Raw genomic sequence first — 13,874 nt, forward strand, 5'->3', positions numbered from 1 at the left:
TGTTTGTAAGGATATTTGTTGGCCGCTGATGGCCTTGACTGCGTCACCGGAAAAAAGGGCGAGCTGAAAGCTCATAACCCGCAAGATAAACTTAAAACTAACTAGCGGGTCTGAGGGCGCCCAAGTGGGCACGGACTTCAGCTCAGGGCGCTACTGAAGACTTCCGCCAGAAGAGCGTGCTTAGGAGAGAAACCGTTGATTTGATTTGCAACGCCTTGTATAGTATTCGTCACTGACTGTTGGCAGGTATGACAGTCGGTTGGCAGTACGTGCAGAGACGTTCCTAACACTATTATAAATGATGTTAGGATGCAATAGCCCGTTTAGTGCATTGGAAGATTCTTCCTTCCAATCACTGCCTTCAAGTTACTGGACTGATAAGGACTCGGCATCGACATCAATGGCGAGTACATCAGTCACCTTCAATTTGCTGACGACATCGTGGTCATTGCAGAATCGTTGGAAGAGCTTGACAACATGCTCGGTGACCTCAATAGGGTTTCCCAGCAAGTGGGTTTAAAAATGAACATGAACAAGACGAAACTTATGTCGAATGTCCATGTCGTACCCATCCCTATAACAGTGGGAACCTCTACTCTCGAAGTTGTTGACGAGTATTGTGTGCCTTGGACAAACCATCCAATTAGGCAGAGCCAACTTCGAGAAAGAGAATCGTGGAATCCGACTCGGTTGGGCAGCTCTGGGGTAGCTCCGGGACGTCTTCTCATCCGCAGTCCTTGAAAAAAGTCTTCTAGCAGTGAGTATTGCCAGCGATGACCTACGGCTCAGAGACGTGGTCACTTACTATGCGCCTCATAAAAAAGCTCAAAGTCACTCAACGAGCTACGGAGCGAGCAATGCTCGGTATTTCTCAACTTGATCGAATCAGAAATGTTGAGATCCGTAGAAGAACGAAAGTCACCGATATAGTTCGAAGGATTAGCAAGTTGAAGTGGCAGTGGGCAGGGCACATAGCTCGTAGAACTGACGGCCGTTAGGGCAGAAAGGATCTCGAATGGAGTCCACGAACCGGATGGCGTTCAGTGGGACGGCTTCCTACTAGATGGGCGGATGACCTGGTAATGATGAGCCCGTTTACTAAGTTTACGACCCAGGCCCTTTGGAGCTTCTACAGCCTGAAGGCGCCGTACACCCTGCACCATATGTACAGTCGACACTGGCAGTGTTACTATTAAAGTTATGCCAGATTAAGATTTTTCAGTCTATAGTTGGCGAAATATAATTTGTACCGATTCGTCATAATGCTTTATATTTAGAATACAATAGGACGGAAAAGTGAGCCGACTCGGTACCGCACGTGCCGTTGTATAGTGCAAACAACTAGTTTAAACACTTTTACGTATTGGCACGTAATTCTAAATTCGATATTCTTTAGGCGGAAGTAACTTTGTTGAATTAGTAAGAAAAGAGTCAGCAGTCGGTATTTAACGAACTAATTAAAGGTTTTAAAAAAAAACGACCTGATAAGTGAAAAAATAATTCAAAACTAGAATTCAGAAATAGCATTTAGACTCATACAATGGATCAAGATCATTAGTAATAGTAAGGATAAGCCGTTCCAAGAGATAATAATATTCATCGGTGCAAATAATATTTCTTCCAACTATACCAACATTTCGGTTATAAAACACACTTTCGCTCGGTAAGCTCATATTCCTATAAAATATTTATTGTTTTTTTTTATAATTAAATTGTACTTCGAGTATTTTGGGCATTGGTTCCGCCAAGACAGCGGATAAGTTGATGGATTATGCACCAAAACAAGACCTCTTAAGGGTTAATTAACAATGCGGCGGGACAGATAGGAAGAGATTTTTGTAAACATAGCATAATCAACTTTATGCTAAGTATGTAACGTACAAATTTGTGACTAACCAAAAAACAAATCACACGTTTTTTGGACAATTTTCGCAATTCCTGCAGCTGCCGTCTCGTATCTAGTTTGTACGTTACATAACTAACATAAAGTGAGTAAATGTGAAAGTGACAAATTGCATCTAGCAACTAACCACAATATCATTTTGTTTAAAAACACCAGCTGCAATAAAGCTATTCATTATTCAACATTTAATTGTTCAACATGTTGTATGCAATTGGACTTATTGAATATCTAGCTCAATAATTACATATATAACATTATATTATTTATATCTAAGGCACTTTATGTGTGTTATAAATAATATTATGTATAATTTTAAAAATACACTTAAATTTGCACAAATCTTTTTGTAATATATTGTTACCCAACAGATCTTTTCAATAAAGAGAAGAACGTTGTAATATCGCATGCATTTTTATACCTAATATTATGTTGATATACAATGCGCACATATTTAACTAAACTAAATTTTTTAAATACCAATCAATCGCATTTATTCTGATCTATGTAAAGCTTTTCTTTGACCTCCCTATGTAACATGGTCCGCAATTTTCTTATTAGTCAAAGAAGCTTATTCTCGATTGCCTTAATCCACGCTTGCCAATGACACTTACATGGCCTAAGATTGTGGATTATGTACATTCAGTTACTGGTCAAACAATACGAACTCACTTTTATAAACTGCAAATTTTAACACTAAATAAATAACAAGTTAGTAACAAAAATTTTACGAGTTTAATATTGAGATGTAACCGAGTGTACAGTGTATAGGGACAAATTAACATTAAAATGTCTCCTGAATTGGTATTACCTAAAAACGAAGATGACTTCTCAAGTTCATAATCCTGCAAATACAGACGCATTTATGCGAAAACTTGCTATTTTTTTACCGTGTAGTGGCCACGGTATTAGTGCTTCCTTTTCTGCAGGGCAGCACGCAGGATTGTGAATAGCCAACTTTAACATTTTAAATGAGAACAGAACTTATAATAAAATTATTAAATACAATAATTTGTACCAACTACGTTTAGATATTAAATGCCAAATAAGTATTGTCTAAACGAAAGATAACGTTAACGTAAAATGACTTGACGTAGCACCTAGGACAATCATTACATGAATAAAATTAAAATTTAAACCATTTCAGTTTTGTAGAGAATTAGTATCAATTTTAAAATAAATTTGCAGTTCCATTCTAAATATGTAGTTCTAATTCATACATTTGAATGGATGGAAATAGTTTTTCTTATCTACTTACAGATTCTGATATTTAAGGAGTAATAATATCAAAACTTAATATCCGCTCCAACATAATTATCAAGGTTCAGAAGTATATGGACGCCCCCTATGACTTTATATTCTAATAAGTTTATATTACGTGGCATATAAATTTTGCACATAATTATAATTTAGAACAGAGAAGTTAAAAGAAATCAACATCCTTTCACTGGCATCACAGTACATAATATGAAATGTTTTTTTTTTTTTTTTAAATATAGTGATAGAAATTGCCAGCTGTTCTTAACAGTTGTCTTCACAATATCACAAATCATATATGGGGCAAATGATGTGTGACAAAAAAGGGCTGGTTTTTATAATTACTGTTTTTACACGAAATTTTGATATTTGCATTATTTATTATATCTTTAAGCTGATGGTTTGTAACCAACGCTCAATAAATAAATAAAAAAAATATATGTGAAAAAGATTTAAAGAAAAAATACATTGTCTTTTAATTTCGATTAAACGTTCTATGTATGTGGCCAGTGATTTATGAACGTTCTATCATAATTGAACCTTTATTAACATAAAGGTAGTGTTCAATAAATTTCAAGAGTGATTTGTTTATCTATGAAAAGATATTTCTGAATTTTATATAGTGATAATTGTAACATGCGGATTTATATTTATGTGCAAAAGTGCCACGTTATTTATAAGATACTAGGGCTTTTTTTAGCGGTCAACTGGAACGCACGACTCGGTGTATAACGCGCCAATATTTTAGGCCGAGATTTATAAACGACTTTGACTTCGACTGAGCACAAAGATAAGCTAAGAAACAAGTTTTTCGTATTAACAAAACGAATTTTTTCTCTTCTACAAAACAAGCTTTGCCTAAGTTTAAGCAAGAATTATTTTGAGTCTTTTGCTTAAACTGGGCAAAATTTGTTTTGTAAATACGAAAAACTTGCCCATCTCGCTATGTTTGATAAGTCGAAATTAAAATTATTTTACAAATCTCAGCCTACATGAAACTTGACAGCTTGCTGTTCGTCTCCGTTCCAAATTGCGGTTATTCCAGAGCTTTTCCATGGCATCAAAAGTGTCCCCGAACCCCATTTACCTTGATAGGACGTTAGAATCCACCCTTTTTCTAAATTCATGGCTGCCAGTAGAAAAATTCACAAAACATAGACATCCGATACATGGAAATGTTTAAATTATCAACATCAATTTGAATATGAATCGTATTATTACACAACGTTTTCTTATATATATATAACAGCTGCATATTAAAGATATCATAATTCAATCTTGCTCTGCAAGCAACTTAACCTATTATCTTACCAAAAAAAAATGCTACAATATCAAAAATCACATATCATTGTTTGTACTACAGTTTGAACAACTTTTAGCCTGTCTTTCCAGAGCATTTAGACGCTTTTGCATATGCATTATAGTTGCATCTTTCTGCTTCAACTTCATTTTCAGAGTCGTTATCGAGTCTTCCAACGCTCCATACACCGCTTGAACCTCAGGTTGGTAGCTAAAAACCTGAGGTGGTTCATCGAGACAGAAAAACTCCCTTACAACCGGGTGGTTGGGCAATTTACTCAATATAGCATTAACAAAAATTTGCAACCCCCTTACTCGTTCTTCCAAGAACGCTGGTTCAAAGTTATCCCTAAACCATCGCTTACCTGGTAATGGTAACATTAAGTTAGGCTGTTCGGATTTTATACGTGAGTATAAGCGAACAAAATCTGTATATCGGCGGAATACTAACCAAGACTGGTCGCGTTTATCATCTTCAACTTTTAACTTGTATATAGTGAAGCGAGCTCGTTCCTCCATGACCTCATAACCTACGATAGGTATTTGTAGTGAGTCGAATTTCTTTATCTCTTCACTGTGGAGGCTTAAATCTATATTGCTTATACTATTTGGTACATTCACGTTGCAGTTGAAATCCTTTCTATAACTTTCAGTGATGCTGCCCATGCTCTTGTAATGGCTTCTCGATTGAATCGGGTTTGGTTTTCTCGGTTCGGGGATCTCGTTGTCCGATGCTGCTGATTCTGAGGATAAAATAACAATGGTAACTGGCTGAGTGATGAAGTAGATTTCTCACAGATGGCTCTACGACCAAAAAGTCGTTAAAAATCCAAAAATAAAGATCTGCAACAAGCATATCGAAAAATTCGTAGAGTCCGCTAGTTCGTTTCGTGGCCTAGTTAGCATAGCGTCTGACACGGTTTGCTGGAAGACGTTGGTTCGAATCCAGCCGGGTCGAAGGAATATTTTCTTAGTATTCGATCTCTATTTAACTGCCTCCGTGGCCGAACGGTTACCATGCCGGACTGCCACGGAGAGGTCCCGGGTTCGAATCCTGGGCCGGGAGAAATAGTTGTATGGCCTACAATTATTTCTCTCGTGAGTTTGGGTGTAATTTGTGGTTGTCTATGTGTGTGTCCATGGCACCCGCGACACAGGGTTTCCCTAGTGCGGGGCTATGTTGAGTGTGTGCGTTATTTATTATTATTATTTCATATATATTCGATCTAAAACATTTACCAGCTTCAAATAATATTTTGTTTAAAATTACTGTCGCTTTTCTGTGTTTATTATTTGTAGTATTTCGACTAAACGAATATGAAATACATTAAAAAAACAAAAAAAAAAACGTATTTTAATGTTATTTGCTAGAGTAAAAATGTTTCTTATTTAATTGCCTCCGTGGCCGAACGGTTACCATGCCCGACTGCCACGCAGAGGTCCCGGGTTCGAATCCTGGGCCGGGAGAAATAGTTGTATGGCCTACAATTATTTCTCTCGTGAGTTTGGGTGTAATTTGTGGTTGTCTATGTGTGTGTCCATGGCACCCGCGACCCAGGGTTTCCTTAGTGCGGGGCTATGTTGAGTGTGTGCGTTATTTATTTATTTAATTTGTTCAGTTAACAGCACATCAAGCTGAATTCACTTTTGTTCGAATATTCCCTGTAAACCAACGGAACTAGATCCTTCCTACCGTACCTTTTATTTACTAGTCTTCTTGGTAGTAGGTTTCAAGCGATATTTATTCATTTATTGAGCATTGGGTAAGATATAGTCGTGGATCGTAGATGGGTATGATAGAGTCGTTAGCTTAAAAAGGTAACAAATGTTTATGAAACTCAAAACGTGAATATTAATTAAAATATTAATACCTGCAAAAGCTGTTACTACAAAGACCTGCAATATTTTTTCGGTTTACAAGTGTTTTTTTTTCGAGAAAAAAACAGTAGTTTTTTCACAATAAGGAACACGTGAGTGCCAATTAACAAGAAAAAAAAAAACAAATTAAAGCTCTAAGAAAAGCAACTAGGCATTAGTGAACTTCACCAATATAATACGATAATAATAAAACTTCAACTCTCAACACATTAACAAATAAAAAATACATTACATCTAGAGTTTAGCAACAGACAATATTTACTGGTGGGAAATATAAAGGTAGCTCAACAAAATGGCGGACTGTAGCTTAGCAAAATGGCGGAGTGTTTCTCAGCGCCTCTAATATACATATAAACGTATTCAATAAATAACTTAAGAATTATTTATTGTATACGCTTGACTATAACAGTAACACGTTATAGTCAAGCCAAGTTATGCTTTACTGCTACTTCGGTGTTAACATTAATAAATGCTCAGAAGAAAAGCCAATCCTTAATTTGTTTTTTTTTTTTTCATGTCATAAAAGTAGTTTAATCATATGTGACTTTATTATACCAAGACTAAGATTGTCAATTTCATTCATCTGTCAAATTTGAAATTTTAAAAACGGTCGTCTCTCACCATTTGAATACCGTTGTTTGTAAAAGTTGTTGAATTTTGCGACTGGGTCGGTATTTGGTGTGCCTTCGCTGGACGATGACGTTCCATTGTTAAAGTTTTGTCGTTGATGAGATTTTTCTCCATTTGTTCGCACCGAAATTGAGTTCTGTACTTTCTCCATTTTATTACAATTTCTTTGTACACTGAAAAAGGAAAAAGCACTTGTGTGAGTGGAATGGCAAAATACTTGTATCAATTGCAACGTATTTAGATCCTCATTACAGGAGATTCACGGTCCGTAGAAATATTTAAATAACGTACAGCAGTAGCCAAACTAGTCTTTATCAATAAAAAACATTATATTCAGATAGAAATATCAAAATCATTCAAAATTGGATTTGTTAAACGTGTGGAGCACAACAACAAAAATGACCCAAAAAAAAAAACAAAGAGTTGTATATGCACAGAAAGAAGGACTAGATAGTGAAAGTGGTAACTAATACAACGTAACAACATATGACATCATCAAATACAATGTCAAATAATCATTTAAATAAGCCTTGAAATTCAAGGCGTATTTAAATAGCATCTACATATACAAGAACACTTAAGTGTGTTTTTGATTTGTAATTATGTATTTGTTTAGAACTGGCAAGTATTTCAATTTCGAATAGGTGAACTTTGTGTGATTTTCAAATTCAATATTGTCATATCATATTTTGCCATAAATCTAATAGTTTAGTAGGAAAAAAATTAAAAGTGTATTTTTTGTATGGGACCATACCTTTAGTGCCCCATCGTTACAAAGTCTTAGTTGATCCAGTCTTGGAATTACTACAGACACAAATTACAGGCACGTGGACTTGTCAACTTATGTCTTAGAGTGTTGGGTGCAGTAGTAGTGCTCCTCTGATCTATGTGATTCAAAGCTCTGAGTGGCACTGCAACTGTTAGGGACAGGCGTATCTCTCACCAGCAGGCACACGACTTGTTCGTCCTGTCACTTAATGTTACAAAATAATAATATAAAAAATAATTTAAAACAAATCATGTACAAGACGGTGTTGCATTTAATTTAGTATATATAGTATATATAATTTAGTATTATTATAATTTTGTGTAATAAACACTAAGGGCGCCTTCAATTAAACGCTTGTAGAAGCGCTGCAGAGATAGAAATGTGGCGCGGCAGCCGTGCGTCTGTAGCGCTTCAGTAATTGTTAATTCACTAATTTGTGTCTGCAATAGTGGTGCGTGCGTGTCACGACAGTGATGCTGCAACTGTGCTTCTAAATATTGTATGAAAATTAGTAGTGGCGCGGCTGCAGCGCCACACTGGCGCCACTGCAGCGCTTATATAAGCGTCTTATTTAAAAGCGCCCTTATATTTTAAATAAATTTTATGTTTCAAATGGTTTTTAAACTGTTTTAAATTGGTTTTGTTTTTATTTTTTATATGAAGCAAAAAATAATCATTCATGAACACAAATGAATTTGGAATATAGTAATTCAATAAATAAAAACTTGTTTTTTGTGCCATGGGCCATGCACTAGCTAGTGTCAATTGTGCTGTTGTGTTTAGTTGTCCATGATTTTCAAATTAATTGTTTGAATACCTCTGGTTTTATAAAACTAAAACCATTGTGAAGCTTCCTTCAGACTATGTCTAACTTCAAAATAATGTCAAAATCCAATTTGATGTTATCATAAAGCCTGTAGCTACCGAAACATGTCATTATACTGTACCTACAAGGTGTTGTAAGCTCATTTAATGCATCATTTCACTCAGTGAAATGATGTAGCTCCATCAATACAATCAATGATTCCAACAACATCAAGGGCACATATTTATAACTCAGAGTTGGACCGTTAATTTCTGATGGCAGATTTCAACTCAACTTTAGAACACGTGATGTAGACTTCGGTGTTGATATTATATTTGGTGGTGGACCTGGTCAAAGGAAGTGTTGGAAAAGCTTTTTGCTGACACACCTTCTACATAGGTTGAATGTTTTCGAAGAACTAAACACATAGACATTCATACAAGAATGTGTTGACAATAAAGTAGTCTGTTTAAAGTACAAGCTTTCAACAGAGTTAGATGTTGATCTGTCTACAAAAGCCTTGCCTAAGGCAAAGCATGAGTTGTTTGTAAAATCTTTAGTTTTAATTTAGGTTATTGAATTATTATTGTACTCTCGCATTATGTTTCTATTATTAATTATGATTGCTCATATCAGAGGTGGTGTTGGAAAACCTTTTTGCTGACACACCTTCTATGTAGGTTGCCTGTGTTTGTTTTGAATTTTGATTTAAATTTTTATTGTTCCTTGTCACGACGACTTAAGAATCATTGTTGTTCTCGTAATGGAAACTTTTTTTGTCGAGATTTTCTAAGATAGAAGACTCCTGTCTTCACAGGGCGCCCCCCACTGATTTTCTATTTTAGGAAACCAAGGTTACAACATCATAACTTTTGCAAGTGACAAAAGCAGAAGATACATTTGGCACTAGCTAATACAAACAATGTCCCACAAAAGCACATTAACTGAGCTTTTTGTGTTGCGTTTTTTGATATTCATCAAGTTTTTTTATTTCCCCCCTCTATTTCAATATCAATTATTCTAAAGTCCACACTAGAGCTGTGTTATAATGTCTTTATCGAAAAACAAAACGGTTATTTTCTAAAAAGAAATGATTTCAAAAAACAGTTACATAAAAAAACTTTTCCAAAAATAAAACTAACCTCTTAACTAACCCTTATTGACTAAATGTTCAGGAGCACTGTAGGCGGTCTAATTTGTCATAGAAATAGCAACTGAATGCATTTAGCATAAGATCCATTTTACAAATAAGCAGTGAAACAGTTACGAATGGTCAGGAAAAAGTTTCTTAAAACTGTTTTGGGGACTTTATTTTATAAAATGAACGCTGTAAAGCATTGTTGGAATGAATCATGAACAAATGAACTGTTTTCTTTCCAGGCGCACACAAGTAATGTAATGTGTTTGCAGAATAATACATACATACTTAACTTGTAGTGTGAGTTGGTTTCGTTTTCTGAAACTGTCGTTTCTTTAGTAAATGAAACCTGCATGAAAGAGTTTTTTCACTAAATTGAAAGAAAGTGCGTCTCAGTCCTAGTCCTAACAAGACTTCATTCAGACGAGAATCCACAAACAGACAACGCAAACCTTTTAAACTATAGTGTTAAAAATTAAAAATCACGACAAATATAATTAGTTAAAAAAAATATTGAAAAATAATCAACTGAATTTATTAATATTATCTACAAATATGACTAATACTCCAATGAAAATTAGTGGACCGTACGCAAAAAAATTATAATAGAAAGTACCATAGGGCTCTAAGCAACCTTGTACAGCAATTAGCCAAGTAGCATTCGAATACGTACCGAATACTTTACAAATTGTAAATAACTCGCCTTAGAATTGCACTTGACGCCTTATCGCGAACATTATTGGTTCACAATACAAGAATTTTAAACACAATTAGGGCGTAAATCGTAAATAGCTTGAGCAGTCACAATTTATTACAATATTACGTGCAAGTATATTAACGTTAGCACCTATAAAGGCAGTTTTATGTGATCACAATATGTTCAAAAATCGTTTAGAATGCAAATTTAGAACAGTAAATTGAGATTATTATGATAAATTTAAATTAAAAAGCGAAAATAACAACGACGTACCATGTAGGTACAATAAACTTTTGACAGTGACTGATACTGACAGCCAATACCACCAACATGACGCTAATTTTGGCACCATAATGAATTTTTACTTTATAGATTCAATCTACAAAAACCGTTAAGATTGATCAATATTAATTACCCGGCTGCACTAAAATCATTGACAAGTTTATTTTATTAAATAAAAATGGCGGGTTTTTGAAGTTACGAGTACAATTTTTACGAAATTAACGGAGCCATAGATACAAAAGTTGAAAGATTAATTTTATTTTAAGTATTTTATGAGGAAAAAAAAACCGAAACTTATCTTGAAAATTCCACTAATTACGAATTCAAAATTATTGTTCAAAGTGATAGAAGATAATGTGATTTAAGTGAAAGTAAAACATAAATATTGACTCCCGCCGCTTAAAAGACTATTTAATAAGCCCAAATAAGTGAACTAAGTTATTTAAGAGAAAGTGGAAACATAATATATTACAATTTAGAACTATAATGGCAAATATTACTGAGGATCCCGATAATTAAACGAAGACATGGCTCAAAGAACTTGTATCCAAGCCAAAACTCTTAATAATAATAATAATAAAACAAAATTAATTGATTGGCGGGAACCTGGGAATTGTGAAAGCGGCATTATTTGAAAAATACTTTTTTCGTTAGTTTTCCAAGTCAAAGCAAGCTATTGCGCTTTTTCCATTTAGTGGAATTATCAACGTGATGAAGAATGGGAAGTAATAAAGCGGCTATAAAATGCAAGAACCATGAACCTGACAAAGAGAATGCTGAGGGCCCTCAAGCAGAGTCTACCTCATCGGATTCGGAAGAGGAAGGGGAGGAGAGTTCTCTGTCTCTTCAGTGTACCAAGAAGACTCAATGTACACAGAGCATGTGGTCTTTGTAGAATCTGCTTATTCACAAAGACCTATTGCAACCAGGGATTTATTATCTCTATCCAATTACTTAGGCCGGTACAACAAAGGGGTGATTTTCATGAGATCCATAAATAAATTCAAAATATGAGTTTACTTCGAAAAACCAAATTTGGCTAATGCATTCTTGAACAACAAAACTTATCTACCAGAAAATAATTTTAAAGCTAACATTCCTGCTTCAACTATTGAAATCACAGGCATAATCAGAAATGTTCCTGTTAAATACAGCAATAAGAAAATTTTCACTATTCTTTCAAGTTACAAAAAAATATAAGCATCAGACGTTTTTTCAGAGAAATCTTTATTGAAGAAGGTGGTTTTTCTCGACAGCCGACTCAGACCATTGCTATCTAGGCTAGGGTTGGCTGGAAGAGATCTCTTCTAGAGATAAGCTCACCTTTGTATATGTCCTTTATAACTTGTGTTTCATGTATCTTTTCTTTGTGCAATAAAGAGTTATATATCACTTTTGCTGCAACTCAGCTTCCCGATTTCGTTGACCTCGATGCATGGCGACACAACGTTACCCCGTATGTGCCGCCAGTAAGACAGTGTTACCGATGTTTAAGGTATGGCCATTTGGCCATATTTCTAAATATTGTAAGAACGCTGAAAAATGCTCCACTTACAACAATAATCACAATTTCAAAGACTGTAGAATTCCGAAAGAGAAAGCAGTTTGTGCCCATTGTAATGGGAACCATATAAGTTTTTCTGCGCAATGCCCAGTAAAACAACAAAAGATATTAGAAAACAGAAATGTCGTTGGACATAATCCACCAACATTTGCAAATTTGTTTGACAAGAAAAGTTTCCCAGAACTAAAATCTATTGCTATGACACCTACTAAAAAACGTGAACCACACAATTTGTTATCAATTTTAAATACAGATACAATGTCAATGGAAATTCTTTTGGAAACTATTATTAAACTTATAATAACTTTAAATAGAGCACAAAATGCTTTAATTTCTTCTGAACACATAATTGAGGTTTTATCTGAAACTCTTTGTAATAAAAATAAAAGTTCTTCAAAATGACGCAATAAATTAAATTACTACAATGGAATGCTCAAACTTTGATTTGCAATCGTCATATTCTTTCTAAATTCATGTATGCTAAATCTATAGATATCGCAGTTATTTCTGAAACGTGGTTGAAACCTGAGCTTAAATTGAAAATAAAAGGTTACTGTATAGATCGTAATGATAGTGCCAAATAATGTGTAATCATAATGAAGTAGCCATAATCATTAGTAATAAACTACATACATTACGAGAAAGTAGATACAGTTTTTGATAATTCATTGCAAAGTTTAGCAGTAAAGGTAAAAATTATAATAATATCAGTTTACTGTCCTTGTTATAGCAATCCAAGATTCCATATTAAGAAATTTACTCATCTAGTCAATAATTTACCGAAACCAGTTTATATAGCTGGTGATTTTAATGCACATCACTTCTTTTGGGGCTGCAATTCCAAGGACCCTCGTAGAAGAGCTATATTATAGTCTTTGGATGACTGTGATTTAATTTTATTGAATAGTGCGTAAGCAACTACAGTAGGTACTGATATTTGGATACCTAATGGTCTAGACTTAACAATGGTTAGCTCCAGTATAGCATTGAATTGCCTATGACGTGTCAATGACGACCCTCTAGGTAGTTATCATTTACCCATATTAACAACTATACAGTTATGTTCCACACTTTTCATATCCACTTGACTTATCTTCTCATACAAACTTACGTTTAGTAAATTGGGAACATTATTGTAAGCTTGTAAAGGAAATGTTAAATCAATGCTCAGTAACATTTGACAATCCACTAAATTCATATAAGGACTTTTGTAATTTAATTTTATCAGCTATAAGAAATTCAGTTTCTAACAGGATAAATCAAAAGAAAATTCACAATGTAAACAACATTAATGTACAAAATCAAAATGATAATGACGTTGGTAGGTCTCATTTAAAACTTTGTCAATATCTTTCTGTTCCCTAGTGGAATGAAAGCTGCGCAAGGGCTGTGCAAAATAGTAACGAAGCATATGTTATTTAAATATTAAGAAATTACAGGCTGTAATGAAACTGGTAGGTAATTAAAAAGGAAAGAAATGAAAGTTGGAAACTGCTGTTCTGACTTAAATAGATTATCACCTATGTCTAGGATGTGGCAAACGATGCGAAAATTTAACAAATGTTTTGCTTCTCAGTCTGGTCACCATGATGATTATGCTTGGGTAAATGATTTCCTTAAGAAATATACTCCTGATTATGTAGAGCCACGCTTAA

General features: G+C 34.5%; 1 protein-coding gene across 1 annotated transcript; it reads right to left on the reverse strand.

Moving 5' to 3' along the window:
• Window positions 1-4,288: 4,288 nt before the first annotated feature.
• LOC113234541 (sorting nexin-16) lies at window positions 4,289-10,530 on the reverse strand. The gene is made up of 3 exons (XM_026469882.1): window positions 10,350-10,530; window positions 6,956-7,137; window positions 4,289-5,199 (listed from the first exon to the last, which is right to left on the reverse strand). The coding sequence occupies exons 2-3, from the start codon at window positions 7,113-7,115 to the stop codon at window positions 4,496-4,498; spliced, it is 864 nt and encodes a 287-aa protein (XP_026325667.1). The 5' UTR covers window positions 7,116-7,137; window positions 10,350-10,530; the 3' UTR covers window positions 4,289-4,495.
• Window positions 10,531-13,874: the final 3,344 nt, after the last annotated feature.

The sequence above is a fragment of the Hyposmocoma kahamanoa genome, unplaced genomic scaffold (assembly GCF_003589595.1).
Source record: "Hyposmocoma kahamanoa isolate Upper Pololo Valley unplaced genomic scaffold, ASM358959v1 84, whole genome shotgun sequence".
In the NCBI taxonomy this organism is placed as follows: Eukaryota; Metazoa; Arthropoda; class Insecta; order Lepidoptera; family Cosmopterigidae; genus Hyposmocoma; species Hyposmocoma kahamanoa.

Bases quoted from the DNA above. Each gene is read 5' to 3' on its own strand.
- LOC113234541 (XM_026469882.1), bottom strand. From the start codon at position 7,115: ATGGAGAAAGTACAGAACTCAATTTCGGTGCGAACAAATGGAGAAAAA. The intron at 5,200-6,955 runs GTGAGAGACGAC...TTTTATCCTCAG, and splicing joins CAAACAACGGTATTCAAATG to AATCAGCAGCATCGGACAAC.